The 21,418-nt window shown below is 35.4% G+C and overlaps 1 protein-coding gene across 1 annotated transcript in view; it reads right to left on the minus strand.

Moving 5' to 3' along the window:
- LOC150098880 (phosphatidylinositol 4-phosphate 5-kinase type-1 alpha-like) overlaps positions 1 to 21,418 on the minus strand; it is a 322,543-nt gene that overhangs the window by 179,867 nt on the left and 121,258 nt on the right. Inside the window, exon 9 of the mRNA XM_090405835.1 lies at positions 16,042 to 16,122. Within this exon, the coding sequence (XP_090261961.1) occupies positions 16,042 to 16,122 (81 nt within the window). The remainder of the gene's footprint in view (positions 1 to 16,041; positions 16,123 to 21,418) is intronic.

Consider the following 21,418-nt stretch of genomic DNA (forward strand, 5'->3'; position numbering starts at 1 on the left):
GAGGGTACATGGCAGGAATTTGATGATGAATAATACTCCAGCACCCCCACCAAGTTCACTAAGCAAATTAGTTCCGTGGTCCTCATAGGATAAATCCATATATTTGTCTGCATGACCATCTGCTCTAATTAATAAATCTTATGTCCAACTTTTTGACAACTGAGATTCACATGTTTCAAAGTACAGGATGTCCAAAAACTTTACTACATAACTGTCAGTGGCACTTCTATCCAATATAAGAAGTCAACCAGAAGGTGTATAAATAGGGTTGTTCAATTTTAAAGGAACAATCACTAAATTTTCCTTAATACTAAGTTTTGACAAGTTTCTCATTTCCCTCCTCCCCCAGATCTTCATTCTTCCCTTTAGTCATAATGAATCCACAGGAGAAAGCACAGTGTGATGAGTGGTCTATTCCAGTGCTTCCCAAACTTCTGGATGTCAGGGGCCCCTTTGGAAAAATTAAAATATTCCATGGCTCCTGCTTGAAAAAAAAATGTAATATATAGACATATATTATTATTATAATATTTATTGTATTTATATTCAATACAAAACATACACAGCGACTATTGCAAAAATCAAATGCAAATATTACATTTTTAGCATCTTACACACACATTTCACATGGCACATTATCTCATTTTTATATAGATAGATATATTGTTATTGTACATTTGCAGTACAAGCACATGAAACGTAAAACGATTAGTAATAAAGAAAGAATTAACAGCATAAAAGAAGTTTAATAACAATTTAATGTGATGGATGTGTTTTCAATCCTGCTACACCAATATCAGTGAAATAATTTGAAACTGCAATTCTTAGATTTCTGCTTTGAAATGAAACTTATATGAATAAGCATATATTTATTAATATTCATTAAGTGCTGAAATACTCAGGAAGCAAAATTTGTGAACCTGCACCAATGTGCGATTTTTTTTTCCATTAAAATAAAAAAAGAAATAATAAATAATAAAAATTAAATACGTTTCTTTTAAGATAAAAAAAATCTACTTAGTCTTAAAAGATTTTAATTTGTTTTCATTATTTCACGCCCCCATCAACAAAACCTACGGCCCCTAAGGGGGCCGCGGAACACAGTTTGGGAAACGCTGGTCTATTCAAACAAAAACTGATACACAGATCCAACAAAGAAATCTCTTGCAAGAGTTGCACCTTGTACTGATGCAACTTCAAATGTTTTCACAAGACATCATATACTGCTCAATGGGGCAAATGTAACTCCCATAATCTTGTGTTTGTGTCAACTTGGAACTTGGGTGGAACAAAGGCCTCTTGAATACACCCGACATTTTATTCAGAAGTTCAAGGCCAAGTTGCTTCTTTCTTGTGTTCCACACTTCCAGTTTTCATAAACTTTTTATACCAAGCTCATATGGTTGGTCTTGATGGGGACAATATGTTGTAACAAGTTATAAATCTTTGTTGGAATTGTGTATCAGATTTGTTTGAATAAATCACTCAACACACTGTGCTTTCTCCTGTGGATTCATTGCGACTGAGAGGAGGAATGAAGAAATGAAAAAAAGAGAAACTTGTCAAAATTTGGTATTCAGAAAACTTTAATCAGTTCTTCATAAAATGGGGAACCCCCAATATTTTTTAACACTTCTGGTTGACTTTTTATATTGGATATAAATTGTAAAGATAATTTTTGGACACCCTGCATATTCAGTAGTAGACAACACCATGTTGCTTCAGCATAATCTGTACAGCTGAGGATAATTAAATTGTTTTGGACAACCAACCAACTAACTGTCCAGAGACAATTTGAAAACCATGAATTTTATACAGAATTCAAATACACAAAGTTTTATATTAATGAATTTTTAACACATCAGCTTTTTTCAAAAGCCTCTAATGGTCAAAGCTGTATAACAGAGAGGAGACCTCCACATAGCCTTTAAAGGAATGCGGAGACCTGACCAGTGCTTCTGACCTAATGTCCAATCCTCACCTTCTCGTGGTGCACCCTGTTGGATATCTACCGAGATACTGAATGAACGAGGATGGGCTGGCAATTTGGGATTTAGCAGACCAAATTGTAATCTTATTGGCTTAAACCAAAATACAAAATGATGGTATGACATGACAAAATTTCATGCCAACTGGGGCATTGCCCAGTTAAACAAGGCCCCGCATTGTTTTTGCCAGGGAACCAGGGCGAACAGCAAAAGTTCATCTACTGGAACAAATCTGAAAACACACCCCAACTCAACATCACCAGAGTTAAAGATCGGTACTATCAACATAAGAAGCCTGAATGGCAAAGAAATGGAGCTAGCTGAGGAATTAGATAACTACCAGATCGACATAATAGGAGTGACTGCAACAAAAAAGACAAAACTGGTGAGATCTTTCTGAGCAATATATATAAAATATTATACATTCAGACAATAACAATCAAGGAAAAGAAGGAGTAGCCATAGTATTCAACACTAAATATGATGCTAATTTTCTTGAATGGCAAGCAGTCTCAAGTAGAGTGATGTGGGCAAATATCAGAATGGGAAACTGGACAATGAGACTTATTTGTGCCTATGGTCCTACAGAAGGTTCTACTAAGGTAGAAGTGGAGGAATTTTTTGAGGCTCTAAAGAAAGCAACTGACAAAATGAAAAAGGAAAAGTTGGTCCTATGATTGTCAGACAAAAATATTTGGGGAAAATTTGGAGAAAAGCGCAAAGCTAATAATAATGGCAAAGACCTGTTGGATTTCTGCTCAAGGCATGGACTGGTTATTACTAACACCATGTTCCAACATAAAAATGTGCACAAATTCACATGGAGAGAAGAGGCTAGGAATAAGAAAAGTCTCATTGACTATGTTATTGTTGATAGTGATGTTTTCTCCCTGGTGCAGGACACCAGAGTGTACAGAGGAATTGAAATTGGAAGTGATCACTATTAAGTCTTGAGCAGGATAAAATTGAATTTCATATTGAAAAGAATAACATGTAAGAAAGTTTTAAAGCGAATAAAAGTTGAGCAGCTCTCAGATGTGAACTGTAGACTAAAATACAGAAAGATTATTGAAAAAAAAATGTGAGTTTGAGAACAGGAATCAAACCTTGGAGAATCAGTGGCAAATTCTGAAGAAAACATTGATTGATTCTGCCAGAGAGGCATGTGGTGAGGTTGTCTTCATGGATAAAAAAAATCAGAACTCCCTGGTGGACACAGGAAGTTAAAGAGCCAGTGAAGGAAAAGAAGAAAGCATATCAAAAGTTCCTGTCAAATAAGTCAGCTTGTGCTCTTAGAGAATACAGAGACAAATGCAAGAATGCTAAACACTGTGTAAAATTATCTAAACAAAAGTCATGGGAGGACTTTGGCAAGAATATAGAAAATAAATATCAAGAAGCTGGCAAAATATTCTGGAGGTTGTTGAAGAAGCTTAAGAATGGAGGAAAGAGTGCTGTAAAAGGAGTTACAGATGATAAAGGTGACATGAAAACAGGAGAAAAAGATATCCTTGAAGTATGGAGTAATTACTTTGAAAAACTGCTAAATGAAACAAGCAGTGATGACAGCACAGTGGTAAAAAAACACTGACCAGGCATGCAGTCAGGAATACATATCCATACTTGAAGTAGAAAAAGCCATCAAAGGCTTGAAATGTGGAAAGGCAGCATGAGTAGATGATATTCGACCAGAAATGCTGAAGTATGGTGGTATAAAAGTCTTACAGTGGCTGCACTGCATAGTTCAGAAAACCTGGACAGAGGGACGAATACCCGATGATTGGAGTAGAGCTCTCATATATAAAAAGTAGAGTAGATTACCCATATATAAAAATTGGAGTAGAGTACCCATATATAAAAATGGAAATAAAACTGAATGTGAGAATTACAGAGGTATTTCCCTACTGAGTGTTCCAGGCAAGATCTATGCAAGTATACTTGAGAAACGATTGAGAAAAATTGTGGAAGAAAAGCTGGGCGAAGAACATGCTGGATTTAGGCCAAATAGAGGCTGTCAGGATCAGATATTCGCTTTGCGACAAATAGTCGAGAAAGCATGGGAATATAACAAAGATCTGTATTTAAGTTTTGTCGATTTGGAAAAGGCATATGACAAGGTGCCAAGAGAGAAGCTATTCAATACGCTGCAGTTATATGGAGTGAATGGGGCATTATATCAAGCAATACTTGGTCTTTATTTGAGTTCTAAGTCAGCAGTTAGAATTGAAGGAGGTACAGGAAGATGGTTTAATGTTAAATCTGGTGTGAGACAAGGATGTACATTATCCCCTCCCCTTTGCTATTCATTATCTATATGGATCACATTATGAAGGAAAGTGGTATTAAACATGATATCAAAATTGGAGATGTTAATGTCAGCTCTTTGCTTTATGCGGATGATGTTATGCTTCTAAATAAATCCGCTACAAGTCTGCAAGATTCTCTGACTAAATTGAATAGCTGTTGTAATAGATATGGTATGAAGGTCAGCAATAAAAAGACAAAGACAATGAAAATAGGCAGAATCATTGAAAATGTCAACTGTGTTGTGAATGGAGAACCTGTGGAACAATTAAAACATTTCAGCTACTTTGGCACGATTTTTAGTGAAGATGGTAAATTAAATATGGAAATAGACAACAGAATCAGCAAAGCTGGTATGGTGGGAAATCAAATGAATAAATTCATATGGAATAAGAGAGAAATTAGTCGGTACACTAAATTAGCTGTATACAAGACAGTGTTCAAACCAGTTTTAACTTATGGATCTGAGAGCTGGGTCAGAAGTAAAGTCTTGACCAAAGACTAGAGACCGCAGATATGAGAGTCCTGAGAAAGATTAGAGGCATGAACAGATGGCATCAGCGGCAATATCATATTAAAAACGAGGATATTAGGAAAGAACTTGACATTGTCAGCATCCAGGAATGCGTTAGCAGAGCTAATCTCAGGTGGTATGGTCACTTAAACAGAATGGGAGAGGAAAGATTAGCAAAACAAGTGTTCTCTGCTAGGTAGGCAGGAAAACGACCCAGAGAAAGACCAAGATACAGGTGGATTGATATGGTACAAAGTGCCTTAGACGATAGAAATATAAGATCTGACAATGTTGGAGTCTTGACAAGTAACAGACTGATTTGGAGGAAAATTGTAGATAGGAAGTTAGTAATGATGCAATTTTTTCATGTAGTACTATCATATCCTGTACACCCCTTGAGGGTACATGGCAGGAATTTGATGATGAATAATACTCCAGCACCCCCACCAAGTTCACTAAGCAAATTAGTTCCGTGGTCCTCATAGGATAAATCCATATATTTGTCTGCATGACCATCTGCTCTAATTAATAAATCTTATGTCCAACTTTTTGACAACTGAGATTCACATGTTTCAAAGTACAGGATGTCCAAAAACTTTACTACATAACTGTCAGTGGCACTTCTATCCAATATAAGAAGTCAACCAGAAGGTGTATAAATAGGGTTGTTCAATTTTAAAGGAACAATCACTAAATTTTCCTTAATACTAAGTTTTGACAAGTTTCTCATTTCCCTCCTCCCCCAGATCTTCATTCTTCCCTTTAGTCATAATGAATCCACAGGAGAAAGCACAGTGTGATGAGTGGTCTATTCCAGTGCTTCCCAAACTTCTGGATGTCAGGGGCCCCTTTGGAAAAATTAAAATATTCCATGGCTCCTGCTTGAAAAAAAAATGTAATATATAGACATATATTATTATTATAATATTTATTGTATTTATATTCAATACAAAACATACACAGCGACTATTGCAAAAATCAAATGCAAATATTACATTTTTAGCATCTTACACACACATTTCACATGGCACATTATCTCATTTTTATATAGATAGATATATTGTTATTGTACATTTGCAGTACAAGCACATGAAACGTAAAACGATTAGTAATAAAGAAAGAATTAACAGCATAAAAGAAGTTTAATAACAATTTAATGTGATGGATGTGTTTTCAATCCTGCTACACCAATATCAGTGAAATAATTTGAAACTGCAATTCTTAGATTTCTGCTTTGAAATGAAACTTATATGAATAAGCATATATTTATTAATATTCATTAAGTGCTGAAATACTCAGGAAGCAAAATTTGTGAACCTGCACCAATGTGCGATTTTTTTTTCCATTAAAATAAAAAAAGAAATAATAAATAATAAAAATTAAATACGTTTCTTTTAAGATAAAAAAAATCTACTTAGTCTTAAAAGATTTTAATTTGTTTTCATTATTTCACGCCCCCATCAAAAAAACACAGTTTGGGAAACGCTGGTCTATTCAAACAAAAACTGATACACAGATCCAACAAAGAAATCTCTTGCAAGAGTTGCACCTTGTACTGATGCAACTTCAAATGTTTTCACAAGACATCATATACTGCTCAATGGGGCAAATGTAACTCCCATAATCTTGTGTTTGTGTCAACTTGGAACTTGGGTGGAACAAAGGCCTCTTGAATACACCCGACATTTTATTCAGAAGTTCAAGGCCAAGTTGCTTCTTTCTTGTGTTCCACACTTCCAGTTTTCATAAACTTTTTATACCAAGCTCATATGGTTGGTCTTGATGGGGACAATATGTTGTAACAAGTTATAAATCTTTGTTGGAATTGTGTATCAGATTTGTTTGAATAAATCACTCAACACACTGTGCTTTCTCCTGTGGATTCATTGCGACTGAGAGGAGGAATGAAGAAATGAAAAAAAGAGAAACTTGTCAAAATTTGGTATTCAGAAAACTTTAATCAGTTCTTCATAAAATGGGGAACCCCCAATATTTTTTAACACTTCTGGTTGACTTTTTATATTGGATATAAATTGTAAAGATAATTTTTGGACACCCTGCATATTCAGTAGTAGACAACACCATGTTGCTTCAGCATAATCTGTACAGCTGAGGATAATTAAATTGTTTTGGACAACCAACCAACTAACTGTCCAGAGACAATTTGAAAACCATGAATTTTATACAGAATTCAAATACACAAAGTTTTATATTAATGAATTTTTAACACATCAGCTTTTTTCAAAAGCCTCTAATGGTCAAAGCTGTATAACAGAGAGGAGACCTCCACATAGCCTTTAAAGGAATGCGGAGACCTGACCAGTGCTTCTGACCTAATGTCCAATCCTCACCTTCTCGTGGTGCACCCTGTTGGATATCTACCGAGATACTGAATGAACGAGGATGGGCTGGCAATTTGGGATTTAGCAGACCAAATTGTAATCTTATTGGCTTAAACCAAAATACAAAATGATGGTATGACATGACAAAATTTCATGCCAACTGGGGCATTGCCCAGTTAAACAAGGCCCCGCATTGTTTTTGCCAGGGAACCAGGGCGAACAGCAAAAGTTCATCTACTGGAACAAATCTGAAAACACACCCCAACTCAACATCACCAGAGTTAAAGATCGGTACTATCAACATAAGAAGCCTGAATGGCAAAGAAATGGAGCTAGCTGAGGAATTAGATAACTACCAGATCGACATAATAGGAGTGACTGCAACAAAAAAGACAAAACTGGTGAGATCTTTCTGAGCAATATATATAAAATATTATACATTCAGACAATAACAATCAAGGAAAAGAAGGAGTAGCCATAGTATTCAACACTAAATATGATGCTAATTTTCTTGAATGGCAAGCAGTCTCAAGTAGAGTGATGTGGGCAAATATCAGAATGGGAAACTGGACAATGAGACTTATTTGTGCCTATGGTCCTACAGAAGGTTCTACTAAGGTAGAAGTGGAGGAATTTTTTGAGGCTCTAAAGAAAGCAACTGACAAAATGAAAAAGGAAAAGTTGGTCCTATGATTGTCAGACAAAAATATTTGGGGAAAATTTGGAGAAAAGCGCAAAGCTAATAATAATGGCAAAGACCTGTTGGATTTCTGCTCAAGGCATGGACTGGTTATTACTAACACCATGTTCCAACATAAAAATGTGCACAAATTCACATGGAGAGAAGAGGCTAGGAATAAGAAAAGTCTCATTGACTATGTTATTTGATAAGTGATGTTTTCTCTCTGGTGCAGGACACCAGAGTGTACAGAGGAATTGAAATTGGAAGTGATCACTATTAAGTCTTGAGCAGGATAAAATTGAATTTCATATTGAAAAGAATAACATGTAAGAAAGTTTTAAAGCGAATAAAAGTTGAGCAGCTCTCAGATGTGAACTGTAGACTAAAATACAGAAAGATTATTGAAAAAAAAATGTGAGTTTGAGAACAGGAATCAAACCTTGGAGAATCAGTGGCAAATTCTGAAGAAAACATTGATTGATTCTGCCAGAGAGGCATGTGGTGAGGTTGTCTTCATGGATAAAAAAAATCAGAACTCCCTGGTGGACACAGGAAGTTAAAGAGCCAGTGAAGGAAAAGAAGAAAGCATATCAAAAGTTCCTGTCAAATAAGTCAGCTTGTGCTCTTAGAGAATACAGAGACAAATGCAAGAATGCTAAACACTGTGTAAAATTATCTAAACAAAAGTCATGGGAGGACTTTGGCAAGAATATAGAAAATAAATATCAAGAAGCTGGCAAAATATTCTGGAGGTTGTTGAAGAAGCTTAAGAATGGAGGAAAGAGTGCTGTAAAAGGAGTTACAGATGATAAAGGTGACATGAAAACAGGAGAAAAAGATATCCTTGAAGTATGGAGTAATTACTTTGAAAAACTGCTAAATGAAACAAGCAGTGATGACAGCACAGTGGTAAAAAAACACTGACCAGGCATGCAGTCAGGAATACATATCCATACTTGAAGTAGAAAAAGCCATCAAAGGCTTGAAATGTGGAAAGGCAGCATGAGTAGATGATATTCGACCAGAAATGCTGAAGTATGGTGGTATAAAAGTCTTACAGTGGCTGCACTGCATAGTTCAGAAAACCTGGACAGAGGGACGAATACCCGATGATTGGAGTAGAGCTCTCATATATAAAAAGTAGAGTAGATTACCCATATATAAAAATTGGAGTAGAGTACCCATATATAAAAATGGAAATAAAACTGAATGTGAGAATTACAGAGGTATTTCCCTACTGAGTGTTCCAGGCAAGATCTATGCAAGTATACTTGAGAAACGATTGAGAAAAATTGTGGAAGAAAAGCTGGGCGAAGAACATGCTGGATTTAGGCCAAATAGAGGCTGTCAGGATCAGATATTCGCTTTGCGACAAATAGTCGAGAAAGCATGGGAATATAACAAAGATCTGTATTTAAGTTTTGTCGATTTGGAAAAGGCATATGACAAGGTGCCAAGAGAGAAGCTATTCAATACGCTGCAGTTATATGGAGTGAATGGGGCATTATATCAAGCAATACTTGGTCTTTATTTGAGTTCTAAGTCAGCAGTTAGAATTGAAGGAGGTACAGGAAGATGGTTTAATGTTAAATCTGGTGTGAGACAAGGATGTACATTATCCCCTCCCCTTTGCTATTCATTATCTATATGGATCACATTATGAAGGAAAGTGGTATTAAACATGATATCAAAATTGGAGATGTTAATGTCAGCTCTTTGCTTTATGCAGATGATGTTATGCTTCTAAATAAATCCGCTACAAGTCTGCAAGATTCTCTGACTAAATTGAATAGCTGTTGTAATAGATATGGTATGAAGGTCAGCAATAAAAAGACAAAGACAATGAAAATAGGCAGAATCATTGAAAATGTCAACTGTGTTGTGAATGGAGAACCTGTGGAACAATTAAAACATTTCAGCTACTTTGGCACGATTTTTAGTGAAGATGGTAAATTAAATATGGAAATAGACAACAGAATCAGCAAAGCTGGTATGGTGGGAAATCAAATGAATAAATTCATATGGAATAAGAGAGAAATTAGTCGGTACACTAAATTAGCTGTATACAAGACAGTGTTCAAACCAGTTTTAACTTATGGATCTGAGAGCTGGGTCAGAAGTAAAGTCTTGACCAAAGACTAGAGACCGCAGATATGAGAGTCCTGAGAAAGATTAGAGGCATGAACAGATGGCATCAGCGGCAATATCATATTAAAAACGAGGATATTAGGAAAGAACTTGACATTGTCAGCATCCAGGAATGCGTTAGCAGAGCTAATCTCAGGTGGTATGGTCACTTAAACAGAATGGGAGAGGAAAGATTAGCAAAACAAGTGTTCTCTGCTAGGTAGGCAGGAAAACGACCCAGAGAAAGACCAAGATACAGGTGGATTGATATGGTACAAAGTGCCTTAGACGATAGAAATATAAGATCTGACAATGTTGGAGTCTTGACAAGTAACAGACTGATTTGGAGGAAAATTGTAGATAGGAAGTTAGTAATGATGCAATTTTTTCATGTAGTACTATCATATCCTGTACACCCCTTGAGGGTACATGGCAGGAATTTGATGATGAATAATACTCCAGCACCCCCACCAAGTTCACTAAGCAAATTAGTTCCGTGGTCCTCATAGGATAAATCCATATATTTGTCTGCATGACCATCTGCTCTAATTAATAAATCTTATGTCCAACTTTTTGACAACTGAGATTCACATGTTTCAAAGTACAGGATGTCCAAAAACTTTACTACATAACTGTCAGTGGCACTTCTATCCAATATAAGAAGTCAACCAGAAGGTGTATAAATAGGGTTGTTCAATTTTAAAGGAACAATCACTAAATTTTCCTTAATACTAAGTTTTGACAAGTTTCTCATTTCCCTCCTCCCCCAGATCTTCATTCTTCCCTTTAGTCATAATGAATCCACAGGAGAAAGCACAGTGTGATGAGTGGTCTATTCCAGTGCTTCCCAAACTTCTGGATGTCAGGGGCCCCTTTGGAAAAATTAAAATATTCCATGGCTCCTGCTTGAAAAAAAAATGTAATATATAGACATATATTATTATTATAATATTTATTGTATTTATATTCAATACAAAACATACACAGCGACTATTGCAAAAATCAAATGCAAATATTACATTTTTAGCATCTTACACACACATTTCACATGGCACATTATCTCATTTTTATATAGATAGATATATTGTTATTGTACATTTGCAGTACAAGCACATGAAACGTAAAACGATTAGTAATAAAGAAAGAATTAACAGCATAAAAGAAGTTTAATAACAATTTAATGTGATGGATGTGTTTTCAATCCTGCTACACCAATATCAGTGAAATAATTTGAAACTGCAATTCTTAGATTTCTGCTTTGAAATGAAACTTATATGAATAAGCATATATTTATTAATATTCATTAAGTGCTGAAATACTCAGGAAGCAAAATTTGTGAACCTGCACCAATGTGCGATTTTTTTTTCCATTAAAATAAAAAAAGAAATAATAAATAATAAAAATTAAATACGTTTCTTTTAAGATAAAAAAAATCTACTTAGTCTTAAAAGATTTTAATTTGTTTTCATTATTTCACGCCCCCATCAACAAAACCTACGGCCCCTAAGGGGGCCGCGGAACACAGTTTGGGAAACGCTGGTCTATTCAAACAAAAACTGATACACAGATCCAACAAAGAAATCTCTTGCAAGAGTTGCACCTTGTACTGATGCAACTTCAAATGTTTTCACAAGACATCATATACTGCTCAATGGGGCAAATGTAACTCCCATAATCTTGTGTTTGTGTCAACTTGGAACTTGGGTGGAACAAAGGCCTCTTGAATACACCCGACATTTTATTCAGAAGTTCAAGGCCAAGTTGCTTCTTTCTTGTGTTCCACACTTCCAGTTTTCATAAACTTTTTATACCAAGCTCATATGGTTGGTCTTGATGGGGACAATATGTTGTAACAAGTTATAAATCTTTGTTGGAATTGTGTATCAGATTTGTTTGAATAAATCACTCAACACACTGTGCTTTCTCCTGTGGATTCATTGCGACTGAGAGGAGGAATGAAGAAATGAAAAAAAGAGAAACTTGTCAAAATTTGGTATTCAGAAAACTTTAATCAGTTCTTCATAAAATGGGGAACCCCCAATATTTTTTAACACTTCTGGTTGACTTTTTATATTGGATATAAATTGTAAAGATAATTTTTGGACACCCTGCATATTCAGTAGTAGACAACACCATGTTGCTTCAGCATAATCTGTACAGCTGAGGATAATTAAATTGTTTTGGACAACCAACCAACTAACTGTCCAGAGACAATTTGAAAACCATGAATTTTATACAGAATTCAAATACACAAAGTTTTATATTAATGAATTTTTAACACATCAGCTTTTTTCAAAAGCCTCTAATGGTCAAAGCTGTATAACAGAGAGGAGACCTCCACATAGCCTTTAAAGGAATGCGGAGACCTGACCAGTGCTTCTGACCTAATGTCCAATCCTCACCTTCTCGTGGTGCACCCTGTTGGATATCTACCGAGATACTGAATGAACGAGGATGGGCTGGCAATTTGGGATTTAGCAGACCAAATTGTAATCTTATTGGCTTAAACCAAAATACAAAATGATGGTATGACATGACAAAATTTCATGCCAACTGGGGCATTGCCCAGTTAAACAAGGCCCCGCATTGTTTTTGCCAGGGAACCAGGGCGAACAGCAAAAGTTCATCTACTGGAACAAATCTGAAAACACACCCCAACTCAACATCACCAGAGTTAAAGATCGGTACTATCAACATAAGAAGCCTGAATGGCAAAGAAATGGAGCTAGCTGAGGAATTAGATAACTACCAGATCGACATAATAGGAGTGACTGCAACAAAAAAGACAAAACTGGTGAGATCTTTCTGAGCAATATATATAAAATATTATACATTCAGACAATAACAATCAAGGAAAAGAAGGAGTAGCCATAGTATTCAACACTAAATATGATGCTAATTTTCTTGAATGGCAAGCAGTCTCAAGTAGAGTGATGTGGGCAAATATCAGAATGGGAAACTGGACAATGAGACTTATTTGTGCCTATGGTCCTACAGAAGGTTCTACTAAGGTAGAAGTGGAGGAATTTTTTGAGGCTCTAAAGAAAGCAACTGACAAAATGAAAAAGGAAAAGTTGGTCCTATGATTGTCAGACAAAAATATTTGGGGAAAATTTGGAGAAAAGCGCAAAGCTAATAATAATGGCAAAGACCTGTTGGATTTCTGCTCAAGGCATGGACTGGTTATTACTAACACCATGTTCCAACATAACAATGTGCACAAATTCACATGGAGAGAAGAGGCAAGGAATAAGAAAAGTCTCATTGACTATGTTATTTGATAAGTGATGTTTTCTCTCTGGTGCAGCACACCAGAGTGTACAGATGATTTGAAATTGGAATGATCACTATTTAGTCTTGAGCAGGATAAAATTGAATTTCATATTGAAAAGAAAAAAATGTAAGAAAGTTTTAAAGCGAATAAAAGTTGAGCAGCTCTCAGATGTGAACTGTAGACTTAAATACACAAAGTTCATTGAAAAAAAATGAAAGAGTTTGAGAACAGGATCCAAATCTTGGAGATTCAGTGGCAAGCCTTGAAGAAAACCCTGACTGATTCGGCCAGAGAGGCATGTGGTGAGGTTATCTGCAAGGATAGAAAAATCAAAACTCCACGGTAGACACAGGAAGTTAAGGAGGCAGTGAAGGAAAAGAAGAAAGCATATCAAAAGCTCCTGGCAAATAAGTCAGCTTCTGCTCTTACAGAATACAGAGACAAATGTAAGAAAGCTAAACACTGTGCAAAACTAGCTACACAAAAGTCATGGGAGGACTTTGGCAAGAACATGGAAAATAAATATCAAGAAGGTGGCAAAATATTTTGGAGGTTGTTGAAGAAGCTTAGAAAATGGAGGAAAGAGTGCTGTAAAAGGAATTAGAGATGATAAAGGTGACCGAAAACGGGACAAAAAGATATCCTTGAAGTATGGAGTAATTACTTTGAAAAATTGCTAAATGAAACAAGCAGTGATAGCACAATGGTAATAAACACTCAACAGGCATACAGTCAGAAATACATATCCATACTTGAAGTAGAAAAAGCAATCAAAGGCTTGAAATGTGGAAAGCAGAAGGAGCAGATGATAAAATTGACCAGAAATGCTGAAGTATGGTGGTATAAAAGTCTTACATTTGCTGCACTGCATAGTTCAGAAAGTCTGGACAGAGGGACGAATTCCCGATGATTGGAGTAGAGCTCTCATAGTACCCATATATAAAAAGGGAAATAAAACTGAATGTGAGAATTACAGAGGTATTTCCCTACTGAATGTTCCTGGCAAGATCTATGCAAGTATACTTGAGAAACGGTTGAGAAGAATTGTGGAAGAAAAGCTGGATTCAGGCCAAATAGAGGCTGTCAGGATCAGATCTTCACTTTACGACAAATAGTTGAGAAAGCATGGGAATATAACAAAGATCTGTATTTAAGTTTTGTCGATTTGGAAAAGGCATATGACAAGGTGCCAAGAGAGAAGCTATTCAATACGCTGCAGTTATATGGTGTCAATGGGGCATTATATCAAGCAATACTTAGTCTTTATTTGAGTTCTAAGTCAGCAGTTAGAATTGTAGGAAGTACAGGAAGATGGTTTAATGTTAAATCTGGTGTGAGACAAGGATGTACATTATCCCCTCCCCTCTGCTATTCATTATCTATATGGATTACATTATGAAGGAAAGTGGTATTAAACTTGATATCAAAATTGGAGATGTTAATATCAGCTCTTTGCTTTATGTGGATGATGTTATACTTCTAAATAAATCTGCTACAAGTCTGCAAGATTCTCTGACTAAATTGAATAACTGTTGTAATAGATATGGTATGAAGGTCAGCAATAAAAAGACAATGGAAATAATCAGAAACATTGAAAATATCAACTGCACTGTGAATGGAGAACCTATAGAACAAGTAAAACTTTTCAGCTACTTAGGCATGAATTTTAGTGAAGATGGTAAATTAAATATGGAAAGAGACAACAGAATCCACAAAGCTGGTATGGTAGGAAGTCAACTAAATAAATTCATATGGAATAAGAGAGAAATTAGTCGGAACACTAAATTAGCTGTATACAAGACAGTGTTCAAACAGTTTTAACTTATGGATCTGAGAACTGGGTCAGAAGTAAAACACTTGACCAAAGACTAGAGACCACAGATATGAGAGTCCCAAGAAAGATTAGAGGTGTGAACAGATGGCATCAATGGCAATATCATATTAAAAAAGAGGATATTAGGAAAGAACTTGACATTGTCAGCATCCAGGAATGCATTAGCAGAGCTAATCTCAGATGGTATGGTAACTTAGCACGTTCATAGTCAATCACGCGATATCGCGTGGACATCGCTATCAAGTGAAACAAAAATTTTGGCCGCCACACGAAATTCCAATTTTCAGCTTGGCAATGAACGTGTTAAACAGATTGGGCGAGGAAAGATTAGCAAAACAAGTGTTCTCTGCCAGGTTGGCAGGAAAACACCCCAGAGGAAGACCAAGATATAGATGGATTGATACAGTACAAAGTGCCTTATACCAGTGCTTCCCAAACTTCTGGATGTCAGGGCTCCCTTTGGAAAAATTAAAATATTTCACAGCCCCAATCGGGGGGGGGGGGGGGGAATCATAATAGACATATATTATTATAATATTTATTGCATTTATATTCAATACAAAAAAACATACGCAGCGAATATTGCAAAAATCAAATGCAAATATTACATTTTTAGCATCTTACATACACATTTGACATGACACACTTAGTCTTAAAACACTTTAAATTTGTTTTCATTATTTCATGGCCCTCAATAAAACTAACGGTCCCCAAGGCCCACAGTTTGGGAAGCACTGCCTTAGACGATAGAAATATAAGATCTGATAATGTTGGAATCTTGACAAGTAATGGACCGATGTGGAGGAAAATTGTAGATAGGAAGTTGGTAATGATGTAAATTTTTCATGTAGTACTATCATATCCTGTATGCCTCTTGAGGGTACATGGCAGTAATTTGATGACGATGATGATATGAAGATAAATATACAACATAATTAATGAATATTAAACTGCTAACAATAACACTGCTACATACCATTTTCTCTCGCCTTGCTAGATCCAAGTTGTGAATTCCAACAAGTAAACTATAATCCATAATTTTAAAGCTCTCTAAAACCTGAAAAAAAAAAAAAGAATAAAAATAAAAACTATATTTTCTTTTGCTTGATTTGAATGTAATTTTACTAATATCCTTTTGCAATTATTTAATATAAACATATGCTAGCCTATACATATTTTCAATTTCCCAACGAGCCTGGAAGAGGGAATTGTAGTTAATAAAAAAAAAAAGCCTATAGTAACTATTTTTTAAAGACATAAATATCATAGATGTGCAATGTAGATTATGAGAGACAGAGGATGTAGACTACAGACACTAGTGAATAGAAGAAAGAGGAGGGGGGGGGGGGGTGATATGATAGAGGTCTAAACTTCTGAAAGAGTTATTGGCTACTGACTGATGAAACTGTAAACCTACCTTCAAAGGAAGCTACATACAAGATTCTACACATTATCCATCTCAAAAAATAGGCTTCTTCAAATATTTGCTAACCAGAGCATGAAAACTACTCCAATTCCCAAGCTCTCCAAAAAGAATTGGGCATCATACTGCAGAATGGCTTCCTCTCAAGAAAGTTTAAATGCATCCTGGACACTTACAAACCCATTCCCAAGAACCCTGAACATGCATGGTGAGTTCCTATCCCATACACCACATGCATCTCTAAGACAATTGCTAAGATCCTAAAAAGATACAATTTAGTTCCTACATGTTTCTCTATCAACAAAATCTCTTGGTTACCATCCACAAAAGATAAACAAGTCCTCTCTCTTCCTCCCTGGTGTTCACCAGGTTCAGCTTGAGTGCCTCCGTTTGTACTTTGGACAAACAGGACATTACTGAAAAATTACTACAAGAAAATCTGTCATATCTACAATAACCAGAAAAATCTGGCCTTGCTCAGCATGGAGTGGACACTGACCAAAACAATATCCTCTGGTCTGATATATTTTTTACATTAGTGCAGGTTTAATTATGAGCAGTTATTAAAAGAGTGCTGAAGCACTTCTACCCAGAACAATTTTAAATTGGAATGACTGCCTCTCTACTGACAAGATTTAGAAGAGTCTCATTCTTATAAATGACAAGAAACAGTTCATCCCCCCCCCTGCTGTTTTTTTTTTTTTAAAATAAAATGCTGTGGGATTCAGTTCATTATCTAAAATTCAGTTTTATTTCAAATCACTTAATTTTGGCCTTAATTGTAATCTTATTTTATTTTGTTATCACCCTCAAGGTAACATTCTGGCACATGGATTAGTTCTGTAAATAGGATTAATATTCCTTGTTCTAACTTCACCTTGTGATTATGCTGATGCACTGATGATGACCAGTTAGTTTTTGGTTGAAATATTTGCAATACTAAAAATTATTTCTTGTGAATGTGTCAAACTTTATTATGCCACAAGTGCCATTAAAAACTCAATAAAGGTGGGAAAAGATTTCTTCTTTCAAAATATAGGTTAAATGCCTATGTTGGCATTTAAAGGACTATACTTTCATTCTCTTTCTATATCTCTTTTTCCTTCAGGTTTATATTTTATTACTTTCTTTGATAGCCTTCCTTCTTGAATTTGTAGTACATGTTCTGTCCGATTCATTTGGTGTTCTTTTATCACCTGTATTTGTAATTATTTCATCATTTTGTATTCTATCCATTATTGAACAATCTTGAACTGATCTAAGAAGTTTCATTTCAGCTGACTGTATACTACTTTCATCTTTTTTTTTTTTTTTTTTTTTTTCCCTCTCTATCCAACTTTCTGATTATAACAAATTTCTGGCATGTACCTCAGGGAGCATACAGTATATCATGATCTTATATTTCTGTCTTTTAAGGCACTTTTTATTGTATCAATCCATCCAGATCTTGGTTTTCCTCTGGGCCACTTACCTGGCAAAGAACACTTGTTTTGCTAATCTTTTCTCTTCCATTCTGTTTAAGTCAATGTATCACCTGAGAATAGGCTATGCTAAGACATTCCTGAATGCTAATAATGTTAAGTTCTTTCCTAATATTCTCATTTTTAATATGATATTACCATTGATGCCATCTGTACACTCTCCTAATCTTTCTCAGAAATCTCATATCTTTCGTGAAGTGTTTTTTTCTAACCCAGCTCTTAGATACATAAGTTAAAATTGGTTTGAACACTGTCTTGTATACAGTTTATAATTTAGTGTTTTGACTAATTTCTCTCTCATTCCATATAAATTTATTCAGTTGACCCCTACTATTCCTAGTCATTGGTACTTCTGCTGTCTATATCCATAATTCATTTACCATCTTCACTAAAAATTGTGTCTAAGTAAAATTGAAATGTTTTCTTTATTCCATAGGTTCTCCATTCAGGATGCAGCAAGCATTTTAATGTTTCTTCCTATTTTCACTGTCTTTGTCTTGTTATTGCCGATTTTCATATCAGATTTATTATAACAGTTATTTAATTTAGTCGGGAATCTTGCAGATTTGTAGTGGATTTATTCAGAAGTACAACATCACCTGCAAACAATAAAGAGCTGAGATTAACATCTCCAATTTCAGATCAAGTTAAATACCACTTTCCTTCATAATGTGATCCATACAGATGATGAATAAGAGGAATAATGTACATCCTTGACTCGCACCTACTTACCATTAAACTACCTTCCTATACTTCCATCTGCTGACTAACAACTCAAAGACTAAGTTTTGCTTGATATAATGTCCCATTTATCCAATGTAACTAGCGTTTTGAATTATTTTCCTCTTGTCACCTTGACGCATACCTTTTTCAGATCTACAAAACTTAAATACAGATTCTTGTTATGTTCCCATAATTTCTCAACTATGGTTTCTCAGGTTCTAAAATATGAACCTAACAACCTCTATTTGGCTTGAATCTAGCTTGTTCTTCACCAAGCTTCCCTTCCAAAGTCCTTCTTAGCCATTTCTCGAGTATACCTGTATAAATGTTACTAGGAACACTCAGTAAGGAAATACCTACCTCTGTAATGTGCACATTCAGTTTTATTTGTGGATGAGTACTATAAGAGCTCTACTCCAATTGTCTGGAATTTGACCATCTGTCCTGGCTTTCTGACTTATGCAGTTTAGCCACTGTAAATCTTTTATACCTCCATACTTAAGCATTTCTGGTCAAATATCATCTACTCCAGCTTCCTTTCTACATTTCAGGTTTTTGATGGGTTTTTTCTTGGAGTATTGATGTGAATTCCTGATTGCATGCGTGTTGAGTGTTTTCTACTGTTAGATCTTGAAGAGTTTTTTCTTTTTACTTCATTCAGGATTTAACAAGTTTAAATCAACAAAGATATACTTGTACATAGGTAAAGATGCAGATTGTTCAAGGATTTATAAATGAATACCTTTAATGTAAAATTACTCTATAGAAATATAACAAGTGTAATATATTTTATAAAGTTTAACGATGAAAGAAGTATTCTATGAAAAAGGTTCATAAAATGTAAGAATAAGAGTTCAAAGTTCACTGGTGAAACTTTCAGATAAATATTTGACCTGCGGCAATCGAGAATGCACGGGGAGCGACGAACGTTCGTAATTCCCGGTAGACGCTGCAAAGGAGATCGTCTCGCATGCAAAAAAGATCGGTATCGGGGAGAAAACGTGACGCAGTGAGAAGGGGGCGCCAAAGAAGGAACATAAAGGAGTCTGTTCCCCTTTCTCGAGGCTTTTTTCTTCTCGCCTCTTCTTGGGTTCCGGAGTCCTCTGCTGCTCGGCATCGACACCCGTGGTTCCAGGGTCCTGGCTCGAGACATCTTTGGAGATGAGTAGCTGAATACGACCTCGAAGCGGGCCAAGCGTGTACACATGGTCGGCCTACCATAGAGATCTGTTCCCGATGACCGCCATGAACAACCACGTGTATCAAAATTAAGCTGAGCTGATTCTAGTCCATTTCGGAGGAAGAGACCTAAAAATATATTCCAAGTCAAGCCACGTGAGACAATCGTCCAGACAAAGAACATGCATTTCGTAAGAATAGTTGAAGAATAAGTGATGGACCTGATGAATTTCCTGAGAGTTGGTAATGTACAACCTTTAGTGTTTCTTTTGTTGAGAAAAGAAAGAAATGTTATGAATTAGTAAGCAGGAACATTCAAACATAGAACTCTTAGTGATTATTTAGTAGCAGCATCTTAGCTCCATGAACATATTAATGAGTGATTGTATAGATGAATTATGTTATGCATGTTATGTGAAATAGCCAACAAAGTTAATAGAATAACTGTTTTGGAGGAAATTATAGGTCGCTGTATTGATCAGAGATAAGAATTATTCTAGTAGTAATATTTCATGTTAAGATTCAGTTGCATCAATTTTAGTTGCCATAATTAGCTATATAACCTAGAATGCCATTAATTTAGCTGAGCGTATAATTTTGGATATGTATTCTAAGAATTCAATAAATGTATTTTTGTATTTTAACCTGACTTGCGGCCTGAAATTGAATCCAATGCACCACTCATTTTAATCAGAACCTGAGCGGGATAGAATAACGTAATTGAGACCACGACTGAAAACGAAAAGTAGCATAAGTGATTTAGGTAATTTGATATTAAGTGTATTTGATAGATTGATCGGTCTTGTATATTTTCTGGGAGTTGTTGCTTGGTTAAGAATTCTTCTAACCTAAAGGTATTGGCTGGCGCAGCTAAAACAAATAAATTTGCCAGTACCTAATTGAGGAGTAACTCCGGATAGTTGTTACAAATGTTTTGGCTCTAACTTGAGACAAACCCTTTGTTTAATTAATTAATACACGTGATCAATCACAGGGTCGACCAAATGTGTAGATAGCCTTTCTACCACAAGTAGCGAAGAACGTTCAAGTTAGTCTCGCATTTTTGAGTGAACAAGACATAGGCAAAAGCAATACTTTACATAATAAGAGCATAAAATAATCTAATAAAAGATACCAAAATATCATTAAAAGAACAAGATATAACACTACCACTGTGCTGTCAGTGTTTGTTTCATTTAGCAAACTTTCAAAGTTATTACTCCACATATGAAGGATATCTTTCATATGTATTAATATGTGTATTAATTAATACACGTGATCAATCACAGGGTCGACCAAATGTGTAGATAGCCTTTCTACCACAAGTAGCGAAGAACGTTCAAGTTAGTCTCGCATTTTTGAGTGAACAAGACATAGGCAAAAGCAATACTTTACATAATAAGAGCATAAAATAATCTAATAAAAGATACCAAAATATCATTAAAAGAACAAGATATAACACTACCACTGTGCTGTCAGTGTTTGTTTCATTTAGCAAACTTTCAAAGTTATTACTCCACATATGAAGGATATCTTTATCTCCAATT

Source organism: Typopeltis vanoorti, chromosome 15 (genome assembly GCF_054136105.1).
Source record: "Typopeltis vanoorti isolate ZY-2024b chromosome 15, IOZ_Tvanoo_1.0, whole genome shotgun sequence".
Lineage (NCBI taxonomy): Eukaryota > Metazoa > Arthropoda > Arachnida > Uropygi > Thelyphonidae > Typopeltis > Typopeltis vanoorti.